At 38.0% G+C, this 22,438-nt stretch overlaps 1 protein-coding gene across 1 annotated transcript in view; it reads left to right on the top strand.

Moving 5' to 3' along the window:
- Positions 1–20,956, top strand: part of TBC1D4 (TBC1 domain family member 4) — a 105,526-nt gene extending 84,570 nt beyond the window's left edge. Inside the window, exons 12-21 of the mRNA XM_042838837.1 lie at positions 2,821–2,981; positions 3,311–3,520; positions 5,708–5,710; positions 7,726–7,884; positions 8,864–9,022; positions 9,502–9,746; positions 11,983–12,142; positions 14,679–14,848; positions 16,836–17,012; positions 18,748–20,956. Coding sequence (XP_042694771.1) covers positions 2,821–2,981; positions 3,311–3,520; positions 5,708–5,710; positions 7,726–7,884; positions 8,864–9,022; positions 9,502–9,746; positions 11,983–12,142; positions 14,679–14,848; positions 16,836–17,012; positions 18,748–18,966 — 1,663 coding nt within the window. The 3' untranslated portion in view covers positions 18,967–20,956. The remainder of the gene's footprint in view (positions 1–2,820; positions 2,982–3,310; positions 3,521–5,707; positions 5,711–7,725; positions 7,885–8,863; positions 9,023–9,501; positions 9,747–11,982; positions 12,143–14,678; positions 14,849–16,835; positions 17,013–18,747) is intronic.
- Positions 20,957–22,438: the final 1,482 nt, after the last annotated feature.

Here is a 22,438-nt window from a genome sequence, read left to right on the forward strand (position 1 = left end):
TAAATAGAAATAAGGAAATTTTGCTCTCTTTCTGTCTCCTGTTTCTCCAGTTTCTTTTTCTTTGGTGCCCTTGCCCTGTACTGATTACAAGGTGAGTTCTCTGATCATTCATCAGAGAAAGAGGAAGTGGTCAGTAGAAGTTCTTGAAATGCCAGGGGAATTTTGGTAGATATGATCTATCAGGAAACGAAAGGCCTAAGAATTGTATGATTTGCACATTTCATGAAGTAGCACGTATGACTGATGCATCCTACTGTGAATTCTGGGATTTGAATGTCTTAAGTAGCTTTAAAAAACTTAGTTCCATAGTGTAAAATAGCCAACAACTTATTCTGACTTTCCTGTAAATTTTACTAGTGTAAATTGAATGTTGTTCCCAAGGCTGCCCATTTAGGAGTGCACCAACCAACACAGATTGTTGTACATGGCAGTAGAAATTGAGTTTTCTTTTACTTCTCGCGTAGCTTTTGTTCAGTAAGCCCTGGAATAACTTTTGTGTTCTAACATGGAAGTAGTGAGTAGCAATTTTGTTTGTTATTTATAGAAGCACGAGTTCTTATGATTATTACATCCAACTCAGTTTATTTCCAGGAGTCACTGGGCTGAAATACTTTTTAAAGACAGCAGTTTCAAAATTGATTTTGTAATCTGTATATTGTATTTTGTAGTCTTTGTGTATTCATCTAGCACAAAGAATAGTTCCTCCTGGATTATATAAGAATTAGCATGGAGAGATTGTTGCTGGGTTTTGTTACTATTTCAGTTAGTGCAACATGGGGTCTCAATTGAGACCGCCCAGCAGTTGTGTTGAGCATAGGGAACTGAAGCGCTGTAGAAAATACATCAGGAGTGGCGAGTAATTCAGGCTATCTGTTATCCAGGGCTGATTGCCTGTTGTGGTTTTTAGGGGAAAGCAGAGGTGGTTGACTAAATGTGGGCAAATGAACTTGAGAACACAGTTATTTCTCCGCCAGTGACGTGAAAGCTGTGTTTAATGTTTGTGTGTAATAGTGAGCTCAGTTTGCTTGCTGAGGCTTAGGGATATCAGGGAGTTGCTGTAGATCACTAGCAAAGGAATAGCACTGATCACTCAACAGGTCTGTCTAGTTGTGTGGATAATTGTTCATCATGGTGTTCAGTGTGAAATGTGCCGCTCAGTATGGTGTAGCTGGTAGACTGCTGTAGCTGAAACTTCAAGATGTGGTTTTGCCTCCCTTGCAGGTGTCTCTCTTTTTATGCAAGCCAAACATGGAGAGCATGGCTGCACCTGGAGAACTGTGGTCATTTTCAACTGATTTACCGCTAAAAGCATAGCAAATGCCCGATTTACTGGGCTTTCCTTTTGTCTTTTTATTTTTTCATCATTTTTTTTCATAATTTTTATTGGAGTTGTTCCGTAACATATTAGTTCTTCACAGGATGAAGGTCTGAGTACAGCTGCTGGTGTGTTGAAATAGCTGTTTTCTCCTTCAGGGATGGTGGATTTCTCTGAGATACCATATCCATTCTTCAGTGTAACTGCAGTCTGTGGGACTTCAGCTTATCTACTCCAAACCACAGTGATACCTTGAGGCCCAATTAACAAAGGACTCTGTCAAATGTAGGCACCTTCAAGTAAAGTGATTTACCTTTGGGGAAATACAATTCCATATATTATATGTTTGTTCTCTCTACTGTGTTTAGTCTGTAGTAGATAAGTACTTCCGTTTCTCAGCTTATTATTTTGTAAGAGGTTGGTATGTCCTCTCTGTCCCAGAGAGCTGCTCTTGCAGGTGACTTCAGTGTTATTTAATGTTCAGTGGAAAAAAAAGCAGCTGCTGAGTGTGTAAGAGGAGTTGATGTTATCAGTGTTTCACATTGCTAATGTGTGGAAGGATGTGTGGGATAGGATCAGTGTACCCATTGCTGTATTAGATCTATGTACCTACTTCACTACTGCAAGGGCAAAATACTGAAATATTTCTGAAAATGGTTCAAGTACATACAGAAGTTAAAGCTAAATATCCTTACTTCAGGCAACATTCAGCAGAGAGTTGTGCTTGGTACTCTATTAAACTTCTGGCAAAGCTTCCCTGCAGCTTCTCCTTGCTTCCTTCAGTAGCATAAGCTACTATTGAAATTACTGTGTAAATCTGTTTCTACCTGGTGTTTGGGGAGGATGTTTTTTCACTGTGGTGGGAGTTGAGCCTCCCTTTGCAGAGTTGTTCCTTTAACTGGAGATGCTAGTAAAACGTGAAGACTTTAGATTCCCTTTCTGCTAGTGGAGCATCCATTTCCTGAAACACAGGTAAGAGAAAGGCACAACAGTGCCTTGGTAGAATACTGTGAGCTCATCATGCCATTTAAAATGGCACTAAATGGAGCACTGTGTTCTGTTCAAGCAACATCTGTGCTTTTAAGGGTATTACATCAGAGCAAACGTGTAAGACTGACGTACGGCAAGGCAAGTTTTAGCATCTGAATATTACCACTTTTTTTTTTTTTCCTGCTTGAAGTTTCCTTAGCTTTTAACAAACTTAGCTTTTGTTGTTCTCTTTCAATTGGGCACTGTATGAATATTATGAATTATTCCCAGTGGATTGTTGAGCAAATTTAACAGCACTGTGCTACAAGTTGGATATTTCTGTGTTCACGGTGAAGCTCACACACAGCGCACTGCCTTCTAAAGCTTTCTAGCAAATGCTTCTGCAGTTCTTGTTGTACAGTAGGCAGATTTTTTGTTTGTTTCAATTTGTTTTTTCTTTTTTTAATCCAAAGGTGACTTGCTTTGATCACCCCACCTGTTTTTTTTTTTTGTTGTTGTTGTTGTTTTTCCTTCAGTGATGGGGAAGGAAAGAAAAGAGCATCAAACATCTGCAGCAACGAATCTCTAAATGCAGTGGGGGCCACACTCACACCTCGCCGCATCTCCTGGCGGCAGAGAATATTCTTGCGGGTAGCTTCACCTATGAACAAATCTGCTTCCAAGATGCAGCATCCAGGTTTGTGTGTGCTTTCAAGCAGTTGTTGCTGAATAGCTAGTACTACAGTGAGCTGCAATATGTAAAGACATTAAAGAAAAAGGGGGATTGGTTTGATGCGGTGTTCTTGCTAAAACCTCACTGGAGAGAAGTTGTACTTATGTGTTGATTTACTGCGTGACCCTAACGCTTTATTTAAAAATGACTCTGTTACTGAAGTGCATTTTCTCTGTTTGGAATCAATGTCTCGTTGCTGAAGGTGAAACTCAGCTATTTTTGTTGTGCTGTGACATAAATGTTCATGATGTGTCAGTCTGAATTCCCTCTAATAGCTTTCTGTTTCTTTGCAGATAGTCATGACGGTAGTGAATTGTTACCGCTATCTCCTCTTGCTCCACCCTTGGAGGAAGACCCTCTTCTTTTAATATTGCAGAATGAGGATGGTACAGATAAAACTGGAGAGAAGAAAAACTCGGAAGAACTACAGAGTCTGTGGAGAAAAGCTATCCATCAGCAAATTCTGCTGCTTCGAATGGAAAAAGAGAACCAGAAGCTGGAAGGTTAGCTATTTAGAAAATACCTGTAAAGCTATTACAGATTCTGCTGCCTAACACTGAAAGTTGTACTGGTATCAGTACCTCAAACATTGTATTTCTGTATCTTCTGGGTTAACAGTGCTAGTCATGTGTCAGTTTATTGGGATCTCTGTCCACCTTCCAACTCTCCAAGCCACTTTAGTAAAAGAAAATGATATGGGTTGTTTTTTTTTTTCCCCTTTTAGTGCATACTGGACAATAGTTGCTATGATCTGGCTGACTTCTCCTGGAATTCTAATGTGAAGTGGAGTCAGGAGAAGGGATGCTATGTGAACATTAAGTATAGTAAACCTTGCCCTCTATATCTCATTTCAGTTCTTTGCAGCATGTGACATTTCTGACCAGACTTTCTGTCACCTGTTAACCGTATCACAATGGTAATTTATAAATATTTGTACCCAAATATGATTTTTGAGCAATTGGCTCTTTAAGTATGTCAAAAACAGATCTGAAGTTGGCCATGCTTATTTTTAATGGTCAGAGCTCCTGGCTAAGATATTTAATTGATTGGTTAAGATTTACGCAAATGAACAATTGAATGCAGTATCTGTCCTACAATAAAAAAAGTTCCTGAAATGAATAGCTTTCAGTGCAAGTTAAAAATTTCAAATATCCTCTCTACAATTGCTTTCCTCATCTCCTGTATGGTGTATAACCTCAGTATATGATAGCTGGATTCTTCAGACATCATGATCTTTTAAAGGTCGGTTAATTGTTTTTCCTTTTTTAGTGATCCTTACTGAGAAGACAAGGAAGGATATGTATGTGAAAGTATTTTCTACACAAGTAGCATGTTATTGTGTACTCTCTCTACTGGCTGTCACACTGTGTTAGCACAAACTTCTGTGGGAGCTCATAGATTCATAGGGATCATCTAGAGAGATGTCTGTTTTAACTTCACCCAAATAATTGTTTATTTTAGTAAATGATCTCTCTACCGTTATGAGGTACAGAAGTGTTTGGATGCCTGCTGTAGTGACTAATTTCATCTTAATTCCTCTGGTAATCTGAGTTTCAGATGGTCAGTTCTTTTTCATACCTTCCCCACACAGCTCAGTTGCTGAAAACAAAATAAGTCCAGTTCCTTAAAAATTCATCTGTAACTTATTTCTGTTCTGATACTTCTGTAGAAAAGAAGTTCTGCCTGCTATAAGGCAGAACTATAAGCTATTAAGCTTATAGGGAGACAGGAGTGTCATAGAATCATAGAATGGTTTAGATTGGATGGGACCTTAAGAATCACCTAGTTCTAACTCCCTGCCATGTTCAGGGTTGCTACCCATGAGAGGGTATGAGGTTGGTACCCATCAGGCTGCCCAGGGCCCCATCCAGCATGGCCTTGAACATGTCCAGGGATGGGGCATCCACAGCTTCTCTGGGCAGCCTGTCCTGGTGCCTCACCATCCTCATTGTGAAGAATTTCTTCCTTATATTCAGTCTAAATCTCACCCTTTTTAGTTTAAATGTTACCCCTTGTCCTGTCAGTACATGCTGTGAGTGTCAGCAGTGAGGACTCCAAACTGGGACCTACCTACTTATCTGACATCTTGGTTTGCACTCCAAGAAGCTCTGTTCATGTATGCAGTATCATAAGTACTGGTAGTGAATCTGGTCCTCTCATAATGTGCTCTGCATAGCTAGAGTTTGCAGAATCACAGAATTGCAGGGGCTGGAAAGGATCTCTAGAGATCATTGAGTCCAGCCCTCAAATTCCTTATCTCATTTTCAGAGGGTGAAAAGTAAACTGCTTTAATGCCTATCTGTGCTTCCTTCTTCTGGTTGCTGTAACATGAACCATTTTGTGGATGATACATATGCAGAACTGATGTGTGCTTAAAAATAAACACAGGTTCAGGCAGTGGTTGGCAACTTAACCTACAGTTAAGAGTAGATATCAAGAATGAAAAATGTGGTAACAAAAGTTCTCTATTTTATTAATTTTCCATTTCTCTATTAGAAGCCAGGTTCCTACTTGTGAATTTATTCAGCTGTATGCGAGTGGTTTTAAAGTGGAATTGCTGTAGAATGGTTTTCAGTAGTGTTCTGGGTTTTTTTGTTTTTATTTTTATTTACAAAATGTTAATAGCACCTTTTTTCCTTTAATTTTTGCTGTCGAGGAGACTTGGATACTATTAGCTCTTTGTTTTGCAGAAGGTAAGTTCTACAAATTGCACAAGCTTGGTTGGTTTTTGTATTTGTTTTTTTTTTTTTTCTGAGCAGGTAAAAGCTAATTTTCCTGATAGTCTTTCACAGATTTGTATACTGCATAGAAGAATGAGCATTCTCAAATGAAATCATAGAATAATAGGGTAGTGTTTAACATTGGCCCAATCAGACTGCAGATTCTTTTGGTGAGACCACATTATTGATTTTTATGGAAGAGTATTGCTCCTTGCAGAACAGTTGCCTCTACACGCACTCAGGAGTCTTCAGTAAATAGAATCTCACTGGTGTAGCATACTGTCAATGTTTTACAGGCTGGTTTGGCCCAGTTCTGTGACTAGTGAGATGGGGGAACCCGTGGACCCATGCCCCAGGAGAGAGAAAAGGTGATGGGTCTAAAATAGAACGGTGGCAGTGATTTGAGGAGAAAGAGACTAATTTACTAAATAAGGATGCAAGATAGCACATTTAGCACATTATAATACAATATAATACAATATAATTTGAATTGAAGGTAATAAATAAGATGAGAGAGAGTGTCCGAAAACCAAAGGCCTTACTGTAATGCTTAGGTGAGCAGTAGGGAAGAGAGAGCATCACATGATAAGAGAACAGTTTTATCTTTCCCTCTGTGCAGAAACTGTAATGGAACAGCAAGCAGTCCTCTGGGAGATGTAGTTCTTCTTCACTTCTAGGACAGGTACCCAGAACTGGAGCATTAACTCTTTAACTCTCAGTGTACTACATGGTGCTATGATGTGGAATAATGATAAGCAGACATGATAAAACCATGACACATACAGCTTTTGGAAATGATTTATCATCTAAATCTTCTGATCAGCTGTGCAGTGAGCTTACAGATTCATCAGCATTGCTTGCATGCACAGTAAGGTCATTATGTGAAAGAACAGATTGCATTGCTTTACAGGTTGTATACTGATGTGAGAGTTTGCTTTAACTTAGAGGTGATGGTTGGAAGTGGGAATTCGTCTGTGCAGAGGAGGGAGTCTCCTGCAAGGAGTGAATGCTGCACACCCATCAAAGCAAATTTGGGATAAACTGGATTTCAGCTTTCAGAGATGATACTGTGAAATACTCTGTTCAGCCGAATGATAATTAAGCCTACCTCTGTAAATTAAGACACATTCAGATCTTTACTCCAGTTTGATGCCAGTAGTATGTGGAAACAGAACATTTTACTGTGTGCATATAATGTATAATAAAACAACCACATTAATTTCTCAGTAATACAAATGGAAGCTATTCCTCCATGAAGTTTCAGAGTAATGCCAGAGTAATTTACATCAGAAATAGGGAATTATCTGGATAAAATATCTTGCCCATAGGTAGTGTTATGCAGTAAAATTGTTGAGTGTACAGTAAGGTGTGTTCTGTGCATGAAGTACAGATGCATCTTTCTGCATATGGTTCTTGTTAGATTCTTCATTTTATTCACTTTTAGTCAGCCTGATGATGCCAGGCAGCAGTGCAAGAAACCCTAAAGACCCTCTTAGAGGATGTGTGAAAACTGAGGCCAGTGTGACAGACTTCAGTTTAGAAGACTTGCCTAACTTGTTTCTTAAATCTCTGTTATAAAAATTCATGTTTGGGACTTTGCATGCTAAAACCATTCTGATGTTAGGTACTAAATGAAAAAAATCATTAAGGGTGTTTTTGCAGAGCAGTGTGTTGAGCAGGTTTTTGTTCTTGCCCCAAGCTTTAAAAATGTTTTCGTGTATTTCATGAATTACTAATGCTCAAGACCCAGTAATAGAAGCTAAATTGCTACCTGCAGCGTTTTATGACAGAGGATTGGCCCCATCTCAGCTGTTGACTGATGGATTGTAAAAAGTTTATTTATCTCTGGTGAGATTATCAGATGGACATATCCAACTTGATTTTTAATGTCTGGTATAATTATCTGATGTTAAAGTTTTTCCTTGTTCTCTCTCTCTCTCTCTCTCTCTTTCTCTCTCTCTCTCTCTCTCTATTACTTTGTGCTCTAGCAAGCAGAGATGAGCTCCAATCGAGAAAAGTCAAACTGGACTATGATGAAGTTGGTACATGTCAGAAAGATGTCATAAATGTTTGGGATAAGAAGTTACTTAACTGCAGAGCCAAAATTCGATGTGATATGGAAGATATTCATGGTATTTTGAAAGAAGGTATTTACACAAGATGGCTTTATTTATTTTATTTAGCTATCAAGTCTGAGGATCTTTTTTGTTGTTGCCTTTTTATACTAAAGGAAATCCACCAGCAGTACCCTGGTTTTCTTAGCAGAAAATCATTTTAAAAACTGCCTTCTTTTTGCTTGTATCTCCACATTTTATGGCTATCAAACTGAAAGTAGGTGGTTTTGTGTCTGAAAGATGTGGAGCTTTTGGAGAGTCGTTAGGCTGAAGTTAGGCTGAGGGAACTGGGCTTCTTCAGCCTGGAAAAGAGAAGTTTGCAGGGAGACCTTGTTGTGGCCTTCCAGTATTTAAAGGGTATTTATAAACAGGAGGGGAATCAACTTTTTATACAGTTAGATAGTGATAGAACAAGGGGGAATAGTTTTAAATTAAAGGAGGGGAGATTTAGATTATATATCAGGGGAAGTTTTTTACTGAGAGTGGTGAGCTGCTGGAACAGGTTGCCCAGGGAAGTTGTGGGTGCTCCATCCCTGGAAGTGTGTAAGGCCAGGTTGGATGGGGCCGTGGGCAATCTGATCTCATACTTGATCTAGCAGCTGGCAACCCTGCCTGTTGCTGAGAGGTTGGAACTTGATAATCCTTGAGGTTCCTTCCAACCCAAGCCATTCTGTGATTCTAGGATATGTAGTCATAGTCCTAAAAGTAGCTCTTTATCTTCTTCTGGGTGGAGTTGTATGTCTCTTCCTGCTGGAGGCTAACAGCCCGGAGGTAGTGATGTCTGTGCCTCAGTTGCCTAATGAAACTGCTCAGTGCAATTATCATAACTTTGTAGTTAATGTTGAGTTAGTGGGACTGAACTGCGAGAATGCAGTGTGTAGTGAAGAGCTTCTGAAGGTGTAAGGGATCCTCTGAGCTGGTTAAGCTAAGACTTCATAAAGCAAATTCTTGCATGTTACAGCTCAAACGTCATGCCCTGGCTTAAGCCTCTTGTGTTCTGCCTGACCTGCAGGTGTACCAAAAAGTCGTCGAGGAGAAATTTGGCAATTTTTGGCTGTGCAGCATCGAGTCAGACACAGACTGCCAAACAAGCAGCAGCCTCCTGATGTCTCTTACAAAGAGCTTCTGAAACAACTGACTGCTCAGCAGCATGCCATCCTTGTAGATCTAGGTATGCCTGTTGGTGGCTGGGAGACTTTTCTGATGTTTTCCATGTGTCTGAGAGTAAATACACCAGTCTTAATGAAAGCTGTTGCTGGAGATGGATGCTGCTGTGTGAGCACAGTTTTCTGTACTGTGAGAATATGTTCTACATGTGTCACTTAGAAATGACTTGCTACAAGGACACTTAGATGATGTTATTCTTATTTACACTCTTCTACGTCTGTATCAAAAGAGGAAAATTGAGCAGTCATTTCTTCAAGTTATGTGTGGGAAAAGAGAATATGAAATAAGTTCAGTGGATACAATCTGAAGCCTGTGGTAAAATATGAATTGCTTTTACTCAAATCAACCTGCATATCGAAGCAAAAGGAGGAGGCCTGTGGGAAGAGAGGAAGGCTGTTATATAATGGATCTGTTTTTTTTTGTTTTTGTTTTAATTTTTTTTAGAAGCATTGAATATCAACTATTCCTCTCTCTTTACCTCAGGACGGACATTCCCTACACATCCTTACTTTTCTACCCAGCTGGGAGCAGGACAGCTATCGCTCTTTAATCTCCTGAAAGCATACTCTTTGCTGGACAAGGAAGTGGGTTACTGTCAAGGTATAAGCTTTGTAGCTGGAGTGCTGCTTCTACATATGAGCGAGGAACAGGCTTTTGAAATGCTGAAGTTCCTCATGTATGACCTTGGCTTTCGTAAACAGTACAGGCCAGACATGATGTCACTACAGGTAAGTCAGATCCTTTCCTAAAGCAAACAGTTTTAAATGAATTCTGAGCTCTCTGAGGTTGCTCGTGTTCTCCAGGGGCTTATGAAACTTCTTAACTCAGTTTTGGACATAATTAGGTACATAAAAATGTTACCATTAAACCCATTTTTGCCTCTGAATTTGCAAACAAAAAAGTCTGGAACTTGCAGACTTTTCTTGCCACATGTTCCTATGGTCTCCTGTTTGGAAAGTCTGCTTTTCTCTGCTTGCATATGTACAGACAGAGTTTAAAGATAAATTTGATTTTGTTTTTCTTCGATTCATAAAGACTTGAGTTACAAAATTCTAAGTCAAGTCAATAGTGACACCCAGTGGCCAGTCTGTGTACTCCGTAGGCCATTCTCATGTGGCATCATACTTTTCTCTCATTGTCTTCTTCCCGCTGCGAATCCCAACTCAGAATAAAAACAGACAAACAATGAATTGTGTAGCTTAGTAATGAAACGAGGTGACTTTTCAATATTAATCTTTACAAGCTATCTACAGATACTCAAGACTGCCTAGGAAGGAAACAGGGAATCTTTCAGATCTACATAAACTGTTTTTTCTCTAGGGAGATGACCTTTTAACATTTATATGGTATGCTGCAGTAGTAGACTTTAAGATGCTTTGAGAGTGACCACAAGTTTAGGATTTCACTTTTTGATTTGTGTAAGTTTGAAACTTTCTTCATCAGAAACTTGTAGGAAGAAAGTTTTCTAATTTTGAGAACGTAGCCCTGCTTGCCCTTCGGATGATTTGATATCTCTTCCCACACCATTTGCTCTTAGGTTGTTAGAAGTACAAGTTTAATCTGCTGAAAACAAACTAAACTATTGAAGATGACTTAAAGAATCTCACTAAAGCCTTGTCTTTTGTTCTGTTTTTTTTTTTGTTGTTGTTGTTGTTTTTTAATATGATTAGAACAGTTGTGAATTCTTTTGCAATTATATCAGAATGCATACAAGCTTACGTGCAACATGAAGAAAAATGTTGAATTTTTTAATTTTTTTTTTTCTAGGATAAAATTTCTTACTTGACTTGTCTTCTTAATTTTCAGGGAAAAGCAGTGATCTAGATTGTTCTTTCATAACAACCCCACTCTATAACTGGTTTACTGCCTTTGTGATATTACTTAAAAATTTCCCACATGAAAGTGTTTTGTATTGACAGTGTTCAGATTGTGTTTAAATAGCATCCTTACCATTTAAAGCAAGGATTCAAATGCATGCACAAATATAGTAAACTTGCTAGAATGAGAAGCAATCTATCTGTGGACACTGACTGATAGTTTCAAGTGCAGTCAGTCCATGATAGAGAACAGTCATGAAGGCTATAAGTAGGAAAGCAACTAGATCCACTAAGTCATTTTCTTCTCAAGGAATAGAGTCGTGTTAAGCACAAGATACTCGTAATAGCAGAATTGCACCTAACAAGCAATAAATATCTTTCTGCTCCTTATTTTCTGCTTTTTATGAGCAACTTACTCTGGAATCTAAAATCAGTACAAAATAAAAATCACAAGGAAATAGTTTGCCAGAGTGCTATTTTTAGCATGGAATAGCAACTTTTAACAACTTTGCTTTGTACACTTTGAGAGGTTATATAGCAGCACTTTCTTGCATCAGTATCTTAAATTTCTCTGGACTAGTGACATGAGCGAGGTGTGCTGGGAAATACTTACCTGGTACATCTCTACAGACTCATCTAATGTGTTGTGTGGGTATAGAAGCTGTCCAAAGCGATGTCTGTAGAAAAGGAGTCTTAAGTGCAGCAAAAATGTGGCCAAGCTTCAAAGGATGAAAGCTGAAATGGATAATTTCAGCCAGAAGTAGTTTGATTCTTTAACTAAGAGTTTTGATGTGTTGATGGTTTTACATTACTTTTACTTTCATTGATCCAAGATGGCAATTCTAGTGTGTTGATCCAATTAGATCAGTATGTTCTCTTCTTACCTGAAGTCTGTGAATCTGAACTGAAATGATACTTCTTTAATTAATAACGAGGTTCAAACTTTCATTGTTATTGATGACTATGTTGGTTTTAATTCATTAGGACTGAGTTGTTTAGATATGGGTGGATATCAACTGAGGCCCTAAGCAGCAATTTTACAATGCCATCTATATTGAAGTTAATATCTCTTGAGTGAAAAATGAAGGGTAAAGCTGAATTAGTCTTTTTCCACTTCCCTTTCCTCTGCTCCCCTGATGCACTGTAGATTCAGATGTATCAGCTGTCAAGGCTTCTTCATGATTACCACAGAGACCTCTATAATCATCTTGAAGAAAATGAAATCAGCCCCAGTCTTTATGCTGCACCGTGGTTTCTTACACTGTTTGCATCTCAGTTTCCATTGGGATTTGTAGCCAGAGTATTTGGTAAGAACGATTATTCTCTTGCAATAATAAATAGAATGACATTGTTCATTGTGTTTTGAAACTCTAAGGGAATAGTTTTCTATATACTAGTGATGTTTGGGGTGACTGTTGTGGGTGTCAAGTAGCAATACTCCTCATACTGGGATGTCATTTCCATTTTGAAGAGGAAAACCAAATGTATTCTTTCAAACATGAACAATTGATTATCTTCTGTTATTAGTCAGGATTTGAGAAGAAAGAAAAGTTTGTGGTGAATGCCTTTTGTGCATCTAGTGTTTAGTCAAATCTGTAGAAAAGTTCATCTCATGAAACTTGCAAATTGAACTTCAGCACGGTGAAAAAGAAAATTCAAGTTAATTTGGACTTAAACGATGTTTTAAGTATTCGTTTATATTGGAAGTGTCTTAGTATGCCTCCTATTCTATTTCACCAGTTTTCCACGATACTCTTCAGATAATGGTACAGAAGTTTAAATATTGGTTATGCTTTGTAATTTTCAGAGTCAGCATAAGTAGTTGGTTTTATCTTCTTTTAACGTAGAAAAAAACGCAGCTTAATCAAATCCCTACTAATGCAGCATTTTATTTTTTGTTTAGTTCCATGTGTAAAACTCACTATGTGCAAATATGCAACAGATATATACTTCCTCTTAAAACAGCCATCTTTTCATTTGATTTTCATTTTTCTGTTTTCTTAAGGAATGTATATCTTCTGTCTCATATTTTATTACTAGAAGTTTTTTTTCTCTTTTTTTTACTTGCTTTGCAAGGGTTTTCTTGTCTACTTTCTCTGTTTTGATATGTTAATTTCTGTATTCCAGAGTTGTGGGTTTTTTTTTTTTCTTTTTTGCAGCAAATGTTTTCTGACTACACTTTGGGTGAACAACTGATTTCTCTATTTTTCAGTAGTATTTGTGTTACAGATTCATGTCCTTTCCAGTAGGATTATCAACTTCCTGGACACTCAAGCATTTTTGTGTGTTTTCTTTTTGATTCTATTTTTCAAGACAAAAGTGTGATGATTTTTTGATTGTTGTATTTTTATTTTTATTTTTTTAACCCCAGTTTCAGTGGACATCTGATTTGGAAAACTAATTCTTTAGGTCAGAGTTTATTACTCTGTCAAATGAGCTGAGCAAGGCATGTTTTTATTTAAAAATTGAGAAGCCAACATGCTGTTTTACTTCCTAGTGCTTTGGATTCCTGCCTCTTCAGTGTCTTACACTCAGTTGTCGCATGCTGATAACAGATGGCTGATGTCTGCCAATTACAAATTATATGCTTATAGAATGTACTTGCACTGGTTAAATGTGTATCCTAGACTTGAGAAGAGGAAGTTTTGGAAACTGTGTCTGAATAGTATGACTGCCTCAGTGGTGTCCTGATGCTACCCCATGGTGTCAGAGTAGGATCAGGGATGGCCTCACTGTATAACTGTTGGAGGCTGGGATGTTCAGCAGTATAGCCCTGCGCTTGGTGGTGTGATGAAGCCCAAGAGCAAAGGAGGCTTATCTGAACTGCTCATACATTGTGTTCATCTCAATAGCCTCTGTTCTGCTGCTGATAGTAAGCTTTTAGTTAGCAGTGAGATTTCTAATTTCTGTGCAGTCTCTCTCAACTGACTCGTGCAGGGCCTGCAGTTCCCCTCATACCCATTCAATTACTACATAATTACCTCAAAATAAAGGTTTGAAGCATAAATTATAGCTAATGTGATAGTTACGATGGATTTTGAGAAAGGTATGGTTGGTAGTGGAAATCTCATGATCGTTTTTAAGGACTATTAAGGTCCGTTGGGGAGACCTGATAGCGGCCTATCAGTGTTCTAAAGGGGGGGGGGGAGGTGGCTGTAAGAAGGAACAGGACAGACTCTATAGAAGAGTGTATAGAAGAGTTGAGATAGAACAAGGGGAAATGGTTTTAAACTAGAACAGGGGAGATTTAGACTAGATATAAGGAAAAGGGTTGTTTTTTTTTTTTTTTTTTATAATAAGGGTGGTGAGGCACTGGAACAGGTTGCCCAGAGAGGTTGTGGTTGCCCCATCCCTGGAGGTATTCAAGATCAGGCTGGACAGGGTTCTGATCAACCTGATGTAGCTGTGTGTGTCTCTATTCACTGCAGGGGAGTTGAACTAGATGACTTTTAAGGGTCCTTTCCAACTTGAACCATTCTGTGACTAGCTTCTGCGTGTAGAAGACAGCAAAACATCAATATGCTGTGATGTGATCCACTTCCCAGTTGTTTTTCAGTCACAGATGCATTTAAAATCAGCTAGCAGTTATTTAACAGTGTGTAGCAGAGTAGGTAGTAATGGAATGTTTATTGCAGACAACTATCGTAGACGTAGAAAGCATGTCATTTGCAAGATGATAGAAAATGCTCGTATCTGTTTTAGCCTCATGCTGAAGTAAGACAGGTTGCACTTCTGAACTGAATAAATCTGCGGTATGTTTGCTTTAAAATAAAATAATAAAGCTAAAAAAAAATCACTCATTTTCAATTATTTTCATTCATTTTCAATTATTTTCTTTTTTAGATATTATTTTTCTTCAAGGAACAGAAGTCATATTTAAAGTAGCACTGAGTCTACTTAGCAGTCAAGAGACAGCTATAATGGGATGTGAGAGTTTTGAGAATATTGTTGATTTTCTTAAAACCACTATTCCAGATATGACTCAACCTCAAATGGAAAAGATTATTACCCAGGTAAGTTTGTTTTTCTCTCTACTTCTTTTCTAATTTAGTTTACTTTTAGAAGTCTGTGCCTAAGGAAGGCTACAGAGTATGTAGAAGTCTTCTCAGGATGTCCCTTTTTGTGTGAAATGCAATGGATTCATTTTCCCCGTAACTTGCGTAGAAATAGGTCATCAGGAAGCACTTCATCACTGTGTGAGTGATGGTGCACTGGCTCAGACTGCCCAGAGAGGCTGTGGAGTCTCCTTGGAGATCTTTGAAAGCTGCCTGGATGTGGACCTGGGCACCCTGCTCCAAGTGGCCCTGATGGAGCTTGGTTTGAGCCAGATGGCCACAACAAAGAACCTTCTGACCTCAGCCCTTCTGTGATTGTGTGATGATTGATTTTTCAGCAGGTTTTGAACTCCCATTTTAGAAAGACTTCAGTTACTACATTATTGTTAGTACTAAAGATACAAAAGAGGGTTATCTTTTCCTGTCCCAGCTGTTGGGAAAACTTGACTCCTATACGTTTCATCTTCAGAAGGGTAAAAGCAGAGTCACTGCAATTTGGTGGCAAAAATTGCAAATGGAAGATAGACAAAGAATTACTGGTATTGATGTAGGAAAGAGCCTAGTTTGTTGTGGAGTACTGACAGTGCTTGGGTTCTTCATCTCTCCACATCCTCTTTCTCTGCAATGAAGATGCAAATTGAACGTGAATCTCAGTCTAGTACCTGAGCTGAGAATGGGTGAGCAGTTTTCCCTGTTCATGTGGCAACTAGAGATAATCAAAGAGCTCTGGAAAGCCATCTCTCCATGCAGGAGTTCAGTTAATACTGATGTATTCCTGTTGCTCAGTTAACATTAGAATGATTCTAGTGCTGTCAGTTAAGTCACTTGTTGATGTCATTTAAATCTTCACTTCCTCTTTGTACTGACTGTGATAGCAATGCTGAACCTGTATCAGACACTTCAGTGTCTACCTTTACACCTCAGTAATTCTGGCAGTGGCAGAGATGATAGTTCAGTGTTTTTGATACTGTGGAAAATAAATCTCTGTCCTGCAGTCTGTATGCATTGCAGAGCAACCTTGCTATGATGAAAATGGTAGAAGTGGCTTTGTGCAGAGCCATATCTGATCAAGTAAACAGTTTATGTTGTCTCAGTGGAAATGAGTGTATTTATACATGGGTCAACATAGCTCTGAGATGAAGGTTACTTGCCTGCCTGTGGTGTGGTCCCATGCTGGTCAGCCTTCTGGATCTGCATTCATGTGCCCACTGCTTGCATCATATCACTCCTACCTGGGCTGCTGCAGGTGGAGTCATTTGGCTATCTTAATGTTGTCATTCTCAGGACCTTTGTTATTGCAGAGAATGAAAGAAAAATGCAGGATAATGAAAGATATGCACAACTGCAGTGCACTGATAAAGAGTTGACTAGGTAGTCAGCAGAGAAAAATGGCATTTAGCTAGAATGAACACTTTTAAGTTCTGTCTCATTTTAAATAACCTGAAGAGTAGTGAATGTAGAGCAAAACGTGGGGGATCCATGTGTTTTCTATTTGTGAAATGTTTGTGACTTCTGTAACAAGGAGCAGCATTGATGTCACAGTACTCATCCTTCCTAGTATAAAGTATCTAGTAACTTTCAGAAGTTGAGATGTTGTGACCAAGTGTACAAACAGAGGTCATATGACCCTGATGGTTGTCTTGGATCACCCTTTTGTCTTTAATTAAAAAGAAATAAAATAAAATTGTCTTCAACTTAGCACTCCTGCACAAAAGATCATAAGATCTGATAGCAAGAGGTGATATTTGGCAACATTGTAGTGATCGGATTTATTCTAAAGTCTATGTGCTAAAATATTCTTGCTTGAAAAATAGCTTATTTTTGAAAGGTACAGGAAAAAAAAAAAAAAGAATAATCAAACAAAGTTTTCTCTTAGACAAACTTTCAAATAGAATAAATGTGCTGTTTCTCTAATGTAGTTAAAAATTCTTTTATCTCATGGCAGGTATTTGAGATGGATATTTCAAAACAGCTGCATGCCTATGAAGTAGAGTACCATGTTCTGCAGGATGAACTGCAGGAAAATGTGAATCTCTGTGATGATGGTGAACCCCTGGAGAAGCTGGAGAGAGCAAATAACCACCTGAAAAGGCAGAACATGGATTTGTTGGAGAAGCTACAGGTAAATGAGTGAAGATAACAAATTTGTGGAGAAGTCATTCCTATGGCTCAGCTGATAGCAAAGTATATTTTTATAACTGTACGAGAAATGTTCTAATTGTAAGATCTTATGCAGCTAAGCTTGACAATGATTTGCTTTTCAATTACAAGGATTTGCTTCTGCTTCTGTTAGGCATTTTTAACTTGCTTGTCATTCCTTACATTCTTCCTTCTTGTTTTAGATTCCTTTTTTCCTCAAAATATTTCTACAGTTCACATAAAAGTTGTTGGTTAAATTTAATGCATCTTGCTGAAAAAAAAACCAAAACAAAACAGTTCTGTCCCTTCATCACCTTGCTTCTCTAGTGAGAAGCAAGTTGCTACTTGCTTCTCTATTTCTGTTTTAAGAAATAATCCATAGTTGAGTAGGCTTACTTTCTCCAGATCTTTGTAGGCAGTATCTTTCTGTTTCTGTCTGATGAAGCTCCTAATCACATTCTTGATTTGGAAGATGGCCTCTTGTAGCAAACTTGAATAAAGCTGTGTGCCCGCAAAACTTTGCTCGATTCAGTCATGCTTTACAAAGACTTCTTTTCCTCCTTCACTCTTCAACCTTTCTCCAATAGCCTGACCAAGACTTTGTTTCAAGTTTTCTTGTATGCATTGTCTTGCATTTTTTTGAAAGAGTAGTTCTTCTTGCATCACCTGGCCACTTACTGGAGTCAAGTGTTACTTGAACAAGCATAGTGAAAGTCTCAGAGAGCACTTTCATCTCAGGAAACCTGAAAATAGAAACAGGAAAAAAATAAAGTGGAGATCGGGACATTGTTATTTTTCTGTTTAGTGTGCTGAGATTGCTGTGCAGTGTTCTTCTGGTGTTGTTGAAAATAAGGATTACTTTTTCATTATCATTATTTTTACTATATTATTGTTTGTTGGTTTTTTTTTTTGTTTTTTTTTTTGTTTGTTTGTTTGTTTGTTTTTACTACTGCCTGACCTTTTATCTCTGTTCTAAAAATGCTCCAAGGGCATAGAATAATTACGAGTTAATAATTTGAAAGGTTTCTTGTAAGTTCTTCTATTCTTCCAGACTGCTGTGTCATAATGTGTCTTCATTCGTTCCTTACACTCTTTGTCTTTTTGTTTGTACTGCTTCTTCATTATTGTTCTTTGCTTTGGCCCTTACCTGGGAACAGTCAGAATTTCCTCACTTCTTATGGAGAAGCATTTGCATCTGCTGAGGTGCAGGGTTTCTGATTTCTATTCAGTGTCCTATTCCCAGAAGAAACTATAGGTCTTTTGTTGGAGGGGAGGGAACAATGTCTACTTCTCAAGTGAACCATTTTAAGGTTCATTTCCTCTCTCATCTCTCCACCCTGCTAATTTTATTTCATAGGGTTCTCATTGCTCCCACACTGTCAGTAGGCACTTTTCCAGTGGTATTAATGCTCCCAATTTTCTTTTTTCCCCTGTAACTTCAGTTCTTTGTTACTTCCAAGTGTTGCTTACTTGCTGCAGCTTGTGTATCTCCTTCCTTGTGTAAAGCTTTCAGAAGTCCTTCAGATTAATTTGGCATCTCTAAGGAGATTCAGTGCATGGTATACAGTAGAAATCCTTTGTATCATCTGCCTACGTGGGTGTCTTTTAGAAACATCTATGTAGCTATGTGATGTTGTTACCAAACAGCATGCCATAAGAAAAATAAATGTTATTCAGAACATCTTGATTTATTAAAAAGATAACGTTATTGTTTACAGGTTGCTCATGCTAAAATTCAGAGTCTGGAATCCAGCCTGGAAACTATCTTGACTCAAGAGAACAAAATGAAGACTGCAATTCAGTCACTGGAACAGGAGAAGATAACATATCAAAAGACTCTTGAGCAGATAATTAAATATTTGCCTACAGAAGCATTGTCTGACTGTGAACTGCTCTTGAAAGAAGTAAACTACAATCCAAATAATAAAACAAAATAAGGAATAAGCCATAAACCAGGGTATTGTAGGGCAGCATTTCTTCAAATATTAAGGGAATGAAAAGATGAGTATGCTGCTTTCAAAGGACTTAGCAATAGGCAATGTTATTATCCAAAACTAGTGCTGGGACACTTATAGCTACAGATGGGCCTTCAAATCTCAGTATGCAAATTCAAGCTATTAATTTTTTTTTATGATTATGTAAATAAATCACAAGGGGGGAAATAAAGGATTCTCACATGTAATTATGATGAGTAGATATATATTTAGAATTGACCTAAAGGAAAAGATGAATTTGAGTACTCAAAGCCAAGATAATAGTGAACTACAATTTCACTCTGGATGTGCTTATCTTGTAGTGAAACGAAGATAGCGTGTCTTTATACATATAAATATATATATATGTCGAATAATACTTGAAGAAGAAAAAAAAAGAATGTAATTTCCCTCCAAAGAGCAGCATGTTTCACATCTTCTATGGAAAATCTGTGTGAACTCATGCGTACCTCTCTTCTAATTGTACTGACGTTTTGCTCATAGACCAGTAATGCAGAATAAGTATCATGGCCTGGTTCATGCAGGAGGAGCTCTAGTGCTATTTGCTGCTTGGGCTGTATCGGTTAGCAGTGTACATCCACATGCATGTTGGACCTGAAAAAAAGCATCACATCATCATCTCAAGCCTTTGTAACTCAGACTTAAGAAATAAGTGTACACAAAAGCAGTGATGCCTCCTTCGTAGCCTGCTTGCTTCCACCTGGGACTGGTCAGTGATGATGGGGGGATGGAAGTAAAGCTGTGGAGCAGTATTTATTCTGACATTAATTCCACAGGATGCTTATGTAGGCATAGGTAGGTAAAGGGTTCTCGTTCAACCAAAGAAATATTGCAAGAAGCCTTGTTTTAGCTTAATGGGAGCCAGAAAACTGTTTTTAAATTTAATTTGACAAGAAAATTGAGGTGATTGCAGGAAGAAGAGCGTTAAATGCACTGAGAGGACCGAGCAAGTTTCAAACATGACATAGCTTTCAATTTTCATATAGTGAATATGCATTTCAGAGGTGATTCTGAAGTTTGGGTGTGGTTTAATAATGCTTTTCAGAATTTTCATGTTTTAATCCTGCTTTGTGGTCTTCTTTGAAAAACAACAAAAAAGAAATCACAGATTTGTGTGTTCTGAGCAGAAGGAGAGGTAAGCTCTGGTCGCTTCAAGGAAGAAAATATCTTTATAACAGCTTAAAAAGATGTCTTTAGATTTGAAAACGTTTTGGAGTGGAACTTTTGAGAAATCTTAGATAAATTTGTATAGACACGTATTTTGGAGTGCATGTCTGAACTGTTAATGGGGTGTTACTGTGGCTCACGTTATCTCTTACCATTTATACTGTATTTCAGGAAACATTTTTAAACAAAAACAATGAAGCAAAGTGCCAAATCCAGCAGTGTCTTTATGCATAAGATTGTCCAATTTAGAAAGTGAGTACTTAAAAAGTATTACAATTCCATGTAATCTTTAACATGATAAAAAGAGAGGAACAACAGTGCTGATTTGCTGCACACTGCTGCGGAACTAAAGGGTTTGGGGTCTCTTGGTTTTTATTTTATTTTTTACTTCCATGATGTTTTACTTGATTAAAAATATTGATTTACTTAGCGGTCTTTCTTTTCACAGCTGGGGTGTGAGGTCTTAACACTGTATAAATTTATGTGGAATCTAAGTATTTACACACTTTGTGTGTTGTACTGTACCAGGTGGGGAAATGCCAAGTGGAAAGGCAGTTCTTTTGCTGTTCTGTTCAAAGTAAGTTTTAGCTGGTGTACGTAGAGAAAACCAATCCCAGGAACTGCAGTAGTGTGTATTAGAAAGAATCAAGGTTATTCACCTTTTTTTAAGATGGGCTGGGTATGCTTTATCCTCTGTTTTACTTATCAGATTTTTCATGTGATGCCTGGAGAAATTCCAATAAATGTCATTGCTGCATTTCCCACAGCCTCTGGCAATTCTATTTTCTGTTAGACTTCAGGTACCAATCTTACTGTCAGTAGTGCCACTTACGTGAAAGATGAAAAGGAGCTGTTTAGTTTCTGGTTGTGACAAAACAGGATTTATAGAGGGATGTGGGGAGTATATAAATTCTTCCTGGGAAAATATTTTCATAGTTCTTAATGGATTACAAGGTATTTTTCTTCTGTAAAACATTTAGAGTGTAAATATGTTTAGAACAGTGATTTGATGAACTCTGTACTGTACATCTGACCTGGGAGGAGGAATGAACCATAGCAACAAGTAGGAGTAAACTATGGAATTGAAAATGCAATGAGGTAAGTGTCTCATGACATTAAGGGGTCTGTTAATATCCTTTGTGTTCTGGACACAAGTGTGGCTTGTAACAGAGTATCTCTGGGGTGTCTAGCTTGAAACCTACTCTCATGCAGATACTCTCCAGATTTCCTTCAGATGAAGAGCTAAAAAAGTCTTTTAATAGACTGTGAATAAGGTGTGTGTTTCTCTCAATCTATTCTCTTATCCCTTTCTATCTTATAAGTAGTTTTATGGGGGCTATTTTTTTTCTGGTTGCAGCTGTGTTACTGTAGAGAGGGAAATCTAATGTGCAGTAGGCCAGAGGCAAAACAGCAAGCATATATATGCTTGGGAGAAGGGATGGTTAATGGGTTTGGTCCAACTGTTCCTTTTCTGTTTTTTCCCTTTATCTTTTTCTTTCTGTTGTGGAAAAAAAAGTTTTTCAAAGCGTTTGTTCTGCCTCAGCTAAGCACAATAGAACTCTTTGGAGCAACTGCCTTGCAAGGAACACGACTTGCTAGGAATGCAGTTGAAATAGGTCAGTCTGGTAAGATGGGCTAACATAGGGAACTCTGTGGTATTCACATCTTTTATGGATGGAAAACTTGGCCAGAAAGTTATTCTCATCCCCGCCCCCCCTAAGAGGCCCCATACTTATGTAAGGTGCCTTGAAGTTGTATTTTGTTCACTTTTCTGGAAAAGATGATCAGATGTTATTGAAAAAATTTCTTCCAATAAATGGCGTGTTCCAGTTGAAGCCTGGCTTGAAAGCACGATCTGATACATCCAGCTAATCTGAAGTGGGATGATTATCTCCTATTCACCATGACACTGCTTTGCTTAATAACAATACTGCAAGAAAGCAGATTTGCAATTAGAGCAATTGTAACAGTTTATTCTAAGAATTTAATATTGTTAGTGTGGTCCAGAGGGTCTGAATTTGGACATAGGTATTAGTGTGAATAGCTTTTGTGCTTTGAGGTGACTTAGCTAGGGCACAAGTAGTAGTGAATATCTGCTCAATCTGCATAATTGTTATAGGTGGTTATTGACAGATGTGTTAGATAGAGCTGTAAAATATGAAGCACTTTGTCATGCTGCATTATCACTTTGGAGGTTCATCATTGATTCTGTACCTCCATAGCTCAGCTTTTACAGTCACTGTTAGCT

This window comes from Centrocercus urophasianus, unplaced genomic scaffold (assembly GCF_019232065.1).
Source record: "Centrocercus urophasianus isolate 14NV4802_14NV808 unplaced genomic scaffold, USGS_Curo_1.0 seq_9, whole genome shotgun sequence".
NCBI classification, from domain to species: domain Eukaryota; kingdom Metazoa; phylum Chordata; class Aves; order Galliformes; family Phasianidae; genus Centrocercus; species Centrocercus urophasianus.